A 13,736-nucleotide genomic window follows, 5' to 3' on the forward strand; every position below is an offset into this window, starting at 1 on the left:
TATTTAATCAAAACCAAGATGTCGTTAACAACTTACTGATGAGCGATGAAGTTCATTTCCATTTATCGGGGTTTGTTAACAAGCAAAATTTCCGCTATTGGTCAGCCACAAACCCCAAGGAAATTTATGAGAGACCACTTCACAGTTCCAAAGTCACAGTACGGTGCGCGTTATCTTCGTTTTGGAATTATTGACCCGTACTTCTTTGAAGATGAGTGGGAAAGGGCTGTAACTGGACCACGTTACGTTCACATGTTGGAGAGTTTCTTAGCTCTTGCACTTTCTCGTCTACCAGTCAAAGAAGAAACGTTTTTTTCCAGCAAGATGGGGCTACGTGCCACACCGCTCGAGCTTCCATGGCAGCTATGAATAACCTGTTTCCTAACCATGTTATCTCCAGATATGGGGACAGCATATGCCTAACCAGGTCACCTGATTTTTCCAAATGTGATTTTTTCCCTGGGGATATCTGAAATCCCAAGTTTTGAAAGCTCCCGCACCCCACATAGTTCAGGAGTTGAAACGTCGAATTCCGGTAGAAGTTGAACGAATTCCCGTAGAGATGCTGCAAAGAGTAAAGAGTGACTTTAAGAAGAGACTTACCGAGTGCCTACAGCGGAATGGTGGTCATCTGTCGGACGTTATTTTTTGGAAATATACTTCTGTTTTCGGTTAGTTCATTGGGAAAAACCAAATGCTTTTATGTTTACACAGTATTCATATGTGTTAAAACCAAATAAAGGCAATAGTTTACTGTTCATAACGTTTTTAAAATCGACCGATTCATTGACTCACCCTGTGTGTGTGTGTGTGTGTGTTTCTTTATGAGCCGGGCCATGTAACTATCGCATATTGTTGGACTATGACAATGGAAACGGCGTTTTCTATGTGGTTCGTCCCAAAATGTTACAACCAGGGTCAGTCGAGTTCCGAAAGAGTTGTCAGCAGTTCAGCTGAGTGAAGTGACGTGAAGTAGCTGATTGATGATTGGGAGTTCAATTGGAATTCAGCCTGTAGAGAGAAGGCCAGTAGGTTGGTGTGAAATGGCCACCAGCCTGGGACCTAGTTTGTTGAGTTGTCAGTTGACAGGAGTTCTGTACGGGTGGATGTGACAAGAGAACCCGAGTGAGGGAAGCCGAAGAATCTCCCTCGGTAGAAGCCGTTGCCAGGAAACGGTTAGTGGAGAATGTAACAGACTGAGGACACTCGCCTGTATGTGTAAGTGATCTATAAATTGTAGTTCCGAGTGGTGCATGTAACTGATCAGTAAAGCTAATAATCAATCCACACCCCGTCTATAATCACACAACACACAAAAACGGCACATTATTTATACTATATATATAAAGAGAGTATATATAAGCTAATCGTGAAGCCAATTCTATCATGGGTAGGAAATGTGTAAAATGGTAGCACAGTGCATAGGTCTAATCCGTCCGTCTGTCGTCTCGCGTATTTCATCTCCAAAACTATTGTATTATACTACACTTGATGTCTTCATTTATATGTCAGGAACTGATAACACTGTACATAAGACCAGCGTGAATTACACTGATATTTCAATGGGAAATTGTTGAAAGATATTTTGCGATTTACAAGACTGGACTTACACACGTGATCGACAGGAATGGACATACAGCAGATGATGGAACTGCTGCTGAAGGAATTCAGAGCCGACAAGGAAGAAAGGGAGGCCGATACGAAAGCATGGCGAGAAGAGATGGCCGCCATGAGAGACAAAAGGGTGAACGACAACCGCGATGAGACGTTGGCCTGCCAAGAGATGGAGGAACGTCCAGAAGAAGAAGAGCCGACCTCAGTGGACACGAAACCCGAGGCGGCACAACAAGAAGACAGTCGGAACCTAGTCGCCATACGATACAGTCTTGAGACAGCCGTCGCCGGAAACAGTTGGGATCCAGCCACGGTCAAGGATAGTTGAGACGTCGCATTGGAGTACTGGGCCAGAAGTCAAGTGACTCTGCCAGTGATAATAATTGTAAGGCGTGTAAGTGTGAGTGTCCAATAAAGATTCGCTAAATCCGAGACCCACGTAAAGGTATTTGTCGCGTGACATACACAACACGTGACAACTGGTTGTCACAACTAACTTGAAAAATTTGGAACATTCTGGAATGAGAGTTACAATTGTACTGAAATATTAGTCTTGATGAAATAATAACATGTACTGTGCTGTACTGTTGCTAGAGGATTTCTTTCCGGCATACATTTCTATAAAAACAAACTTTGATACCTGATCACTATATTTTCAATTGGTAACGGGGCAGCATAAGGGTCATTGTCTAGTTCGTTACTACACGAGATTTATACTTGTACTTCTATTTCAGTTACAACTTTACAAGTTATAAAATTATGTGACAGTAATTTGGCGCTCAGGTACAAAACAAACACTAATAGGTATTTTATTAATTTCTCTGATGGCTGTTATTTTTATATCACCGCAATACAATTAATGTTTTTCCATGTACATTCTGTGAACTTCCATTGGTTTAATAAGCACTTCTGTATTATCCTGAATGATCTTAAATGTACCGAATGGCCGGAACCTTCGAAACAGGCAGTTTCCACTTCTAGCTACAGTTTCTACAGATATGACCTCCACTGTTTAACTCTTTACATAAAATCGACATTTTATTGTACATGCACCCCATCAATAATGGAAATTTCTTCTGGGCAAAGACAGAGAGTGCAGTCTCGAACGAAGCTAAGTACCTCTCACTGCCCCCTGGCGGTCCTATATATAACTCCTAACAACATTTGCTTTGCATGAGGACAAAATAATGATGGAGTTACAAGCATTGGGCGTTTATATATTTGGATTAAAAAGAAATAAACAAATCGACAAGTGAACTATGGAATACTGTATAGCAGAAAACGTATTAGGGGAATGTGGCGTTTCAGTCTGTAGGTGGGAGATGGACTTGATCTCATCATCATTAACTCACGATGATCTTGGATCTCCAGTATGTGTGCCTCCTGCCCCACTGTCGATATCACGCATGCGCGGGAACCGAAGTCACTGCAAGGCTGCACTGTACCTCTTTTCAAATCCATGTCGTCCATCTCAGAATTTTGAATTACACGAAGATGTTTTTGAAACTTCTTGGTGAGTTTTTTCCTCACGTAGTCGGCCTCGATCTCTTGCTTCGTTCGTGGTATCCGGAACCGGATACAGCAGCACAGGAAGATGGCTGAAAACAGCAGAAGACTCTGTAGAGTGAGCGTGGCGTATTGGCCTACTAATACTAATAATTTCCCACGTAAGTTTAGAATAGAGCGGGTTGATGTAGTGGCAGTAATCTAGACTTGTATGCCGGAGGTGCTCAGTTCGGATCTCGGGCAGGACGCAGGCTATCCTGACAGGTGTTTCGTGGGTTTCTTCAGCTCCTATAGACAAATATTGGGATGGCACATCGATTAGACCACGACCGCTTTCTTCCAGATACTTCACAGCTCATCATTCATCCTACTATTTCATGCCATATAGCCTTGACTCTGACAGCGACAGAGAAGTGTAGGAACCGTAGACCTGTGCAATCATGAGCAATGTTGGACAGTTCCCAGGCTCCGGTCCATAACGTCATCATTTTACACACGTGTTTCGTGGGGTTAGCCACGAAATCGTGCAGTGGCACTTTTTTATGGTCTCTGACCACAAGGAAAAATATATTGATGGTGTTTGAGAATAGGGTGCTGAGGATAATGTTTGGATTTATCAAGGGAAAGTAAGTAACGGGAGGCTGGATAAAGTTGCACGACGAGGAGCTTTATAATGTTTACTCCTTACCGGACACTGTAAGAGTGATCAATCAAGGGGATGAAATGCTTGGAATGTATCACGCCTGGGGAAGATGAGAAATGCATACAAGGAAGACCTGAATGGAAGACACCCGTCAGAAAACCTATGCTTGGATGGGAGCATGCTATTAAAATTGATTTAAAGTAAAATGGAAGGAGGATGAAAATCATAGATTAGAGTCTGGTGGGGACCGCCTCTGTGGTCTAGTGGCCAGAGTTCCTGGCTATACATTCAGAGGCCCGGGTTCGATTCTCGGCGCTACCAGATTTTCTGGGAAATAGTGGATCTGGAATGGGGTCCACTCAACCTCGTGAGGATAACTGAGGAGCTATTTCAAGGAAATAGAAGTTCCAGTCTAGAAAACCGAAATTAACAGCCGTGGGGATTCGTTGTGCTGACCACGCGGCACCCTCTACTCGGAGAAAACATGCCCCAGCGCCACTTTGTCCACCACAAATCCCATTTGACCGGACCCGGGATCGAATCCGGGCCGCCGCGGTGGGAAGCCAGCGACTAACCGCTTGAGCTATGTCGCGGCCTTTAAAGTTGGCACTAACTTCACCGACAAGTGGCCGTCGCTCGGTCAAGCCACAGAGTTTCAGGTACCATATAGAACGTGTAATTTTTCGACAAGCTGAGCTACTATTGCCTTATGAAGAAGGAGTTGGCTCCATGTAGGCCTAGTTTTTTATAAATTGCAACAATAATATTCGGCTTTGCATTTTGATATTTTTCGTTTTACTCATATTTATCGCTATTGCTCCTATTGCACATCATGTACAACATTGAATTAAGAATTCTAAAAGTGTGAACTATAGGTTATGATAGAGTTAAAAGGAAGCCGTCGTGGTGTCGTTTATGTTGGTATCCCAAGATACGAAGACCCGGGATAACTTGGTCGGTATCGCGACGGGCTACAGGCTAGACGACCGCGACTCGATTCCCGGCAGAGGCAAAACTTACTCCACAACGTTCAGCCATGCTCTGGATCCCACTCAGGATCCTATTCAATGGGTACTGGTGATTCTTTCCCGGGATATATAGCGGCCGAGGCGTGAACTTGACCACTCATCGAGTTTAAGAATGGTGGAGCTTAACCTCCACCCCCAGAAGCACAATTTTACCTTTCACTTATCCCGAAAAACGGCTGGAAAAAATATGGAGAACAATTAAATTATTCAGTCAGAATAGCTGATGTTTGGTCCTAGATTAAAAGCTCATTTCTTCCAAATGCAAGAGGCAAAATATTTTTCTTTAGTCTACAGCGTTCAGACAATCTCTGAAGCCAATCCAGCCTCCAATCTGATAGGTACCAGCGTCTTTTCCCATGTGATAGAGCTGCCGGGGCATGCAGCTGACCACTCATCTCCATGTAGAATTGTAGGGCTACACCTCCACTCCCCTAAGCAAATCTCTGCCCTTCTTTATCACAAAATATGGCTGAAGAATTCAGGCAGAACCACAGAATAATTCAGTCAGGACAGCTGCTATTCTGTCCTAAATTTAAAGCGCATGCCTTCAAAATGCAAGAAAAGGGTTATATGTTTCAATATCCACATACAAAGTTAAAGATCAACTGAATTAATTACACTGGTTTGGCAGATAACTGTGGGTCCGCGAGTCATCCGTTTACGACACTGGCTGAAGGCAATCGATACAGACGTGAACCGGATTGAACTAGCTTAGTACAGGATCGAGTTGCAAGGCGTTGCATCTTCAGGATAAGTATCGACAATTGAACTGCTCAGAAAGTCTCTTTACCAGTAATCTGGGGGCAGGAAAACGTAATGAACCTAATGAACAGGAATAAGTAAAATACTGTCTGCGAAACTTAAAATCTTCCCTGTGCCGTTGTTCTAATGTCATTAATACTGTGACCCTTTGTCACTTTTACTGTTCCATGGATAGAAAGACAAACGTAAGGAGTGAAATTGTCCCCGAGCTTAATTACATACCATGGCATGAAGATGTAGAGGGAGTGGAAGTGTAGCTCCATGCACTATTAATTCGGGAGTATACGGAGGTGAGTGATCATCTTCACATCCCGAAAGCCTCACCCCGGTAAAAGTGTACCGAAACATCGGGCAGGAGCCTGGGTGGGCCCTGGAGCCAATTTGGACACTGGAGAATATAAAAATCTCTTTGCTTCTATCGAGAATCTAACTGAAATTCCTCGATCGTTCAGCCCCTAACCCAGTCGCTATATAGAATGAACTACAGAACAGGGACATAGAAATTAATGTAGTCGAGAAATAAAGCTAAATAAAAATGTCGACAGAAATGCAAGTTCCTGGAATCGTGAAGCTGCACGAATAACACCACACTAACAGGGGGCAACTATAGTGCTCACTAATACTGGAACACCTAACTGTCCTATCTCAGTCCAGCATAAACACAGGAAGAAAACACGAAATTACGAGCACATCACTCGCAGTAAAAAGCTACAAAGCAGAAGGTAGCACGAAGACCCCAACCAGCACGTAGGCACACGATCACACAGCATTTTCACAACACCTAAGAACATCAGCAAGCAAACGACTAATGTGGCACGTCTTCAGTACGATGACGTTTAAGTTTCCTATAGCATAAACATCCAAAATTAAAGAAGGTGCTAATAATTTTAAACTCCTATAATAAATATAATGTGGGAAAATATTTTGTGTTTGTTATATTTAACTTATAAATTTTAAATTGTAACTACTTTTCATAAGCTTCATTATAACTTTGTAATATAGATATACTATCACTCTACAAATAAGTATTCGCCTGCAACAACAGACACCAGTTGCACAATATGGATCCAATTTGGGACAACTGACTTTAATAACTTGAGTTATAGATCATAGAAGGTGCCTGATGATGACCTAAATCATAGGTCGAAATATGTAGTAAGAAATCCATGCTTATATTAAATAAGTAAGACACATATCAACATCTGTTTTTATCTTCACCATAAGATATTCAGTTTTATTGTCGTGTTGACGGCAATAACCATAAGATATAGAAAGTAATCATGTTACGAATGTTCGAGATTTAGGAAATGTATGTATAGTAGAAAGGAGAACGTGTGGTGCAGACGTCGTGGAACCAACAGGATTATTAAAAGTTGACATGGTCTGCCTATGACGTAGAAATACTAGTGTAAAATGACGATTAAAATACTTATATGACTTTAAATTCATTTACTGATTATCTGGAACCCAAACACAATATGTTCGATTTAGGTCAGTTTTGTGTTATGTGCTTTTGGCAGTTAAGTATGCTGTCTTCCGTCTGCATAAAGACTTTAAGTCTAGAAATTATCATGATGACGAGAGAAAGGATTAAGAAATATTGCATGTCATAGCAAAACAACGTACTGGCGCATCTATAATATAAGTGTGCTGAAAGTTTTGACATGCAGTATTTGTGTTTTAAACAGTGGAAAAAAAAAGTGGGCATTATTAAATCTTCAGATTACTGAAAGGCGGCCCCTTACGAATTGAATTGAAAGTTGTAATTATCATTGTTAATGTATTAGTCAAAGCTTCTGGACACAGTAAGGGTATGTAAAGTGGTATGCTTAAAAAAACATAAAAGTAGGTACGGGATCTCAATTTATTCAAATACAATATATTGTCTCGACGTTTAACCGACGGCGGTCACTCTGAAACAGTCCGACCCAGCCTGATGAGCGAATCTTAGTCTTGCATTAACATAGCAGAAGCCAAAAATTAAACACCGCTAATACACGTACAGAAGAACATAATTGGAAACGACCCTGTGCCATCTCCATGACCTCCCATCCGCACAATCAGTCACTTTAAGATTCATCATAACTTGTGCACTTCTTCGTCTTCTGAGTGGATGTTTCCCCGCCAAAATTGTACATGAATTCCTCCAATTCCACGTCCTAGTTAAATAGACACATATCTAATCTACTTAAGCTTCCCAGGTTTTAGTGTCCTAATAGTAATTATGTGATATGTACAAATGACAAAATTCCTCATTGGATGATATCCCCAATTACTCATTATTTTTTTTCACCTGTTGCCAATTATTTTCAGAACTTGTCATTTGTGTTCTTTGAAATAAAGGACCACATATCACACTCATACAAAACAAGTGGACGAGTTGTCCTTTTATATTACATCCTGGTTCCCAACAAATAATCGAAACGTATTCCAGGAAGTGATTAACAGGATTTACAATACGAAAATAAATTTGAGATGAAACAAGGACTTACGTCAGCGGCTAATAAAATCAGGATTATTCGCTAATGCAAATTCTTCTAAAATATTACCTCTTCGTTATATGGAGAGTAAATTAAATATTACAGCAAAAATCAGTGTTAACAATAATTAATATGTAGCCATTGCAACTTTTATGTAGAAAGTTATAAAAATATAAGTAAAGGTAAAAGGTAAAGTTGTCCTTGTTCTCAGTTAATTAAACACTATGTCATGAAGGCGTATGGGGGAGTGGGTGTATAGACCCAAGTTTTCTTGACCTCGGCACTAGTTGGAGGTGAGAGGTCAGCTTCACGACCCGGCCGCTTTACTCCGGAGGAAAGAGCTCACTGGATAAGAGGCTGGATAGGCTCCAGAGCCGGTCTGAACGATTTTGAGAAGTAAAGTTCTTGCCCCCACCGGGATTCGAACTTCGACCCCTTGATCGTCCAGCCTGCAGCCAGTCGTTATACCGACTGCGCTATCCTGGCTCTATACAAATATAAGTACATAGTTTAATCAGGTTAAGAGAATATTTTGCTATATTTGGAATTAATACAAGATGAAGTTACCTAACGTCAGGAGACCCGCGAAGCAAAGAAACATGATCTGCCAAACTTTGAACCCAGCTGCCACATGTGTCTCCAGCCATTCATCATTTGCGGTCGCTGACTGAACAGTACTTCCCGCCAGGCAATCCTAAAAAGGAACACGCTTATAATTATTCTTTGATATTAAATACAACTGATAAGGTCATGTAGCGTCGAATGATAGAATAAGTTTTAAATGGTGTAGAAGGTAGCAGTAGTGGACTATTTTAAAATATTATCCCAGTTTCTGCATGGAGGGACTGAGAAAAGCCACGAACTATCTCATCTAAGATAACAGGACTCCGGGCCAAAATTTGAACATGCGACGTAGAGAATATGAAGGAGAGATAACCAGCAGAATACGCTGCAGGTATCAATGTCAGAGATGGAAGGAATCAGTTTCACAGAACATGTCTGCAGTATGAAACATTAAATTCGGTTCCATTCCTTTTAATAATTTCAGGTTTTATATTATTCAACTTTAACACTGTAAGCCATAAAAATTTTAAACTTTGAGGCATTTCGCCCATATTACGTTCTTCGATTTTGTATGAGGACACATAAATGCACACGAAGAATTTCCAGGTAACCCGTACAAAATATTTATTGTATGAGAATATTATTAAGTCATAAGACCATTACTCAAGTGTAAAGCAACATGAAGATGAGACAGGTCGGAAACAAAGACTGGGCTCAGTTCACAGCAGGGACTTTTGGATCATTTTCACCGTTGCGTCCACATCTGCTTCAAATCTTACCCATTATTCTCAAAACTCTTTTCCTGTGGCTTTCGATGGGTAGAGGTGAGCAAAGGGTGAAGTGGAACATTCCTTTCCGTCCAGTGCCATGATAAATATAAGTGGCTCTTCGATTCCATGCCTGTCTTCCGCATTAATGACGTGGTAAAAGAGAAAAGCTATCCCTGTAACAGATCGTGGAGTCCCACGGGGCTGTGAGACTTCGAGGCTGTCACATTTTCTGAACAACCGGCTCATAGATTGATCTAAACATTCATGTACTTCCAGTAACGCCAGTGGCATTACTTGAATGACTGATTTTTATGTTCATTGAATATAACATTTATTTAAGCTCGAGAGATGAATGATCAATCAAAAGTAAATCATCGTGGTTACAATGATCAGTGTCTGAGGAAGTTAGTAAAATTATATGACGGACTTTACTCGAAGCAGGATCCGTGAAATAATGTATAAACCGTATAAGGACCCCAAAACAACGCGACCCCTCCTTTCTATGTAGCAGCATAAAAAAATCGCCTTGTATTTGGGTCAATACAGTACTTTTCTCGTGTAGTTATCTGATTCCCTTATACTCGTATTTATATTCCACAATGCAAAGATAAAATCCTGTCGTTCCAAATTGCAGCAAGGCAACAAAGACGCTTTATTTCGTACTGTGCTGTTTGCTATAAGGTCGTTCAACATACTCGTATGTGTCAACATCACTAATTCCTTGGAGGAGAGTCCCTTTGAGAAACTGAGAGTCGCTCAGATACTCCATAATTCGTCATCCTTCAAGGTACTCGAAGTTCATTAGTTTTCAAAACAGCCTACCACTTGACCCTATCCTGAGCCAGACGATTCACCTCCACATTTTCAAGTCTTATATTTTTAAGTCAATTTTAATAATATACTTCAATCTACGTCTGGGTCTGCCCATATAATCAATAATAAAGATGTGTGTGGGATCAATGAATTTTGAACTTGGCACAAGATGAACTGAGTGGTCATATTCACATCCCGGATGCGTTATTCCCTAGGAAAACCCACCATATGCAGCAGATAGGAGGTTTCGAGGGCCCCAGAATCGACACAGACGTCATGGTGAAGAATTCTTGCCCCTGTAGGTAATCGAAGTCCGGTAGGCCAGCCAATAACCAGCCACTTGGTTAATTCACAAACGCCAACGGGGAGAAAAAAAAAACATTGGCAATTTTCTACTGGGTGACCGACCCGGAACATCTTTAAACTTTAATTTGAAATTCTGTGATGAAAACCTGTTGAAGTTCATAGGCCTAATTTGCGTAAACATTAAAATATTGCTATATTATGACCAGTTGTATCATTTTTTCATTTCTGATACACCATAACCCAGGAAAAAAAAACGGAGTGATTTTATATAAATAGGTCGCACAGTCTCCCCGTGAGCCAAATGATTAAGTGAAAGACGATCAGCAGTTCAGGGGATTACGCGTACTGATTCGTCGCGCCTGATAGCTCTGAACAAACCCACCACTCTTTTCCCTGATAAATACTACATAAATAGTTCATATCATGTACGCTTTCAGGTGTAATGGATGTTTTTTAAGAAATATAAACCTTTACGCCAACTATAAGCACGCATTCTTTCTTCCATATTGGGATTTGAGGAAATAATCCGCGATACGTAATTACAGTTCACAACCACAATAATAGAAACCAACTAACCTTTTCGGTATATGGCGTACATGTGGAAACAGACATCCCGATGCTCAGTACAAGATGCTTCGTGCACTTTGCGCTTTAACAAACAGACTACCTACCTGCTGGCAGGCGTTAGGCCGGAAAACGGACCACACCCTGCCAGGCAATCAACTGGCTTCCCCACGCCCCGTCACATTACCTGATGGATCTCGTGCATTTCATGCTGCTGTATTTAATAAATTATTGCAAGCAACCTCTGTGTGAACATGAAGCTCAGTAACGTGGCATTGCGGGCTGGACGACGTGTTGAAATATCGTCTGGGCGGTAACCCGAGGCAAACCTAGCACCTCACCTAAGAGGCACAGTGGCCTGAACGTGAAGCTGAATGCTTATTTGCATCTAGTATGGTGCTTTATATCCAACACCTTCATGGATTGTCATTCTTTGTAGTTTTACTATTGAATATTGTAACCAATTTGTGTAGACCTCTAAGGGCGCCCCTAAGTTCTTTTTCAAGGTGGGCAGAAAATTTGCTTAGAAAATTATGTTTAAGCTTAAAGGTATTTTATTAATCGCCTTATAGTATTTAGGATAAAGAAAGGCCGCGCCATAGCTCAAGCGGTTAGTCATTGGCTTCCCACCGCGGCGGGCCGGGTTCGATCCCGGGTCTGGTCAAGTGGGATTTGTGGTGGACAAAGTGGCGCTGGGGCAGGTTTTCTCCGAGTACTTCGGTTTCCCCTGCCAATCTTCATTCCACCAATTGCTCCACAATCACCTTCACCTATCACCTGGGGCTGATACAATAGGCCAGAAGTGGCCACAGTGCAAGGGACTTAGCCCCACCCCACTAGCAATAAAAAAAATTGGATGAAGAACATTTATAAAGACACTTAAAATGCGGGTATTAAGGTTGATTTTTTATTCCCCCAGGGGGGAGCCTGGCTTGACCCATCATGCTGGGTACCCATGGTCCATGGCAATCTTCCTAGATCATTAGGCTGTGTGTCTAGCAACGACTAATCTGGCACACTCCAAAGTGACGTGTAACAATTCTAATTACATATTTATGCCTACTGTCCTTTGCCATCTTTGTCCCTTCTTTTCACTTTTTGAATCTCTTAACCCCCACCCATCAATGAAATGTAGTATTAATGTTATGCTATCAAAGGCCACCTGAACCTCACACTTGGGAAGTTCCTGCTGTCAGTAAAAACTGTAAAAACACAACGGATAGTAGGAGTACACCAGGGGCAATTACTCTAGGTTTGTGAAATGATGCATGGTGATAGAGGTTAAAAAATGCACTCTTATATGGGTAACATTTGTAGATTATAAAACAACATGGTGACCATATGAAATTTATATTTCACTTTCAAATTGATAAATGAAAAACTGCATGAAATTTGGCATGGAAATAGTTAATACCCGCAAGTTTTGTATAAGTCAACCATTACATACATAACAATGTGCGAATATTTAAAGTTACATTCAGCAAATTTAATATAAACAGTACATATCTGAACTCACACTAGTAGTAACCTCTTCCCAAATAATAATAATAATGGGCCATGGGCTAGCTGGCCGGGGGATCAAGATTCAATTCATGGGAGAGACAGATATTTTCCTCCACAGCTTTCAGGCTCCCTGTCTTCAATCCAACATATACCAGGGGTATTTTTCCAGTCAATATGTCACATGCTTAGCTGAAATGGCCTATTATCATTATACAATTTGCATGGCTGCCATATTTCTGCTATATGTTTCATACAAGAGACATGTATTATGCAAATGAATTTAGAGGTATCTGCAAAATATCAACATATTTCTTTGCAACCGGCACCATGGCTGAATTCATAAGCAACCATAAGCATAGAACCTCCCTATTGTTGTAATGATTTACGTAATCTTAGAATGATCAAGTTAAGGAAAGTGACAGGTGCAAGGCATGGTAGAGAAGAGAAATGCATATAGGATTTTGGTGGGAAAGCCATAAGAAATGAGACCACTGGCAAGACCTGGATGAAGGTGGGAGTATAACATGATGGATCTTTGAGAAATATGATGGGATGATATGGACTGGATATGTCTGGCTCATGACAGGGACAAGTGAAGAGCTCTTGTAGAAACGGTAATGAACCTTCAGGTTCCAAGGGGAAGCAGGGTGCACTACTTTGATTGACAGAAAGTCATAAAGATTGTCAGCCCTCTGTGATGACTGTTTTGAATGGATGGACTAACATCACTGATCCAGACCATCCACATCAGTCGTTGAAGGGAACACTGAACGAAAACAAGAGATAATTCTCGATAACAGGAAGCTGAGTACCAACTGAAGATTAGTTAGTTCATCCACCACAGACTTCACTTCTGTAGTTTGTAAAGCAATAGCCTAACCAACAAGGCCCAGATTTTGATGACCTGAAAATATTTAAAAAATGACCTATAAAATCCAGAAAAATGACCTAAAATATGACCCAAAAATGTAATATGCAGGGCCTGGATTTTGATGACCTGAAAATATTTAAAAAAATGACCTATATAATGACCGAAAAATTCAGAAAAATGACCTAAAGGAGAAAGAGAAAGAACAGTTCACTTCCATGTTATTCACATTTCAGAAAATATGTAGAAAATTCCCTAAAATGGCCAAAAATGACAAGAAATACCCTTAAAAGTGCAAAAATTTACCAAAAAATG

At 40.9% G+C, this 13,736-nt stretch overlaps 1 protein-coding gene across 3 annotated transcripts in view; it reads right to left on the minus strand.

Moving 5' to 3' along the window:
• Positions 1-11,149, minus strand: part of LOC111864276 — a 16,051-nt gene extending 4,902 nt beyond the window's left edge. The window contains exons 1-3 of one of the 3 annotated variants that reach the window (XM_023851407.2): positions 11,063-11,149; positions 8,601-8,727; positions 3,060-3,212 (exon numbers count right to left, since the gene is read on the minus strand). In XM_023851407.2, the coding sequence (XP_023707175.1) occupies positions 3,060-3,212; positions 8,601-8,727; positions 11,063-11,098 (316 nt within the window). In that variant the 5' untranslated portion in view covers positions 11,099-11,149. Of the gene's footprint in view, positions 1-2,966; positions 3,213-8,600; positions 8,728-11,062 lie in introns of all 3 variants that reach the window. The other 2 variants (XM_023851405.2, XM_023851408.2) reach the window with 2 other exon arrangements.
• Between the last annotated feature and the right edge of the window lie 2,587 nt (positions 11,150-13,736).

Source organism: Cryptotermes secundus, unplaced genomic scaffold (genome assembly GCF_002891405.2).
Source record: "Cryptotermes secundus unplaced genomic scaffold, Csec_1.0 scaffold33, whole genome shotgun sequence".
Classification (NCBI taxonomy): domain Eukaryota; kingdom Metazoa; phylum Arthropoda; class Insecta; order Blattodea; family Kalotermitidae; genus Cryptotermes; species Cryptotermes secundus.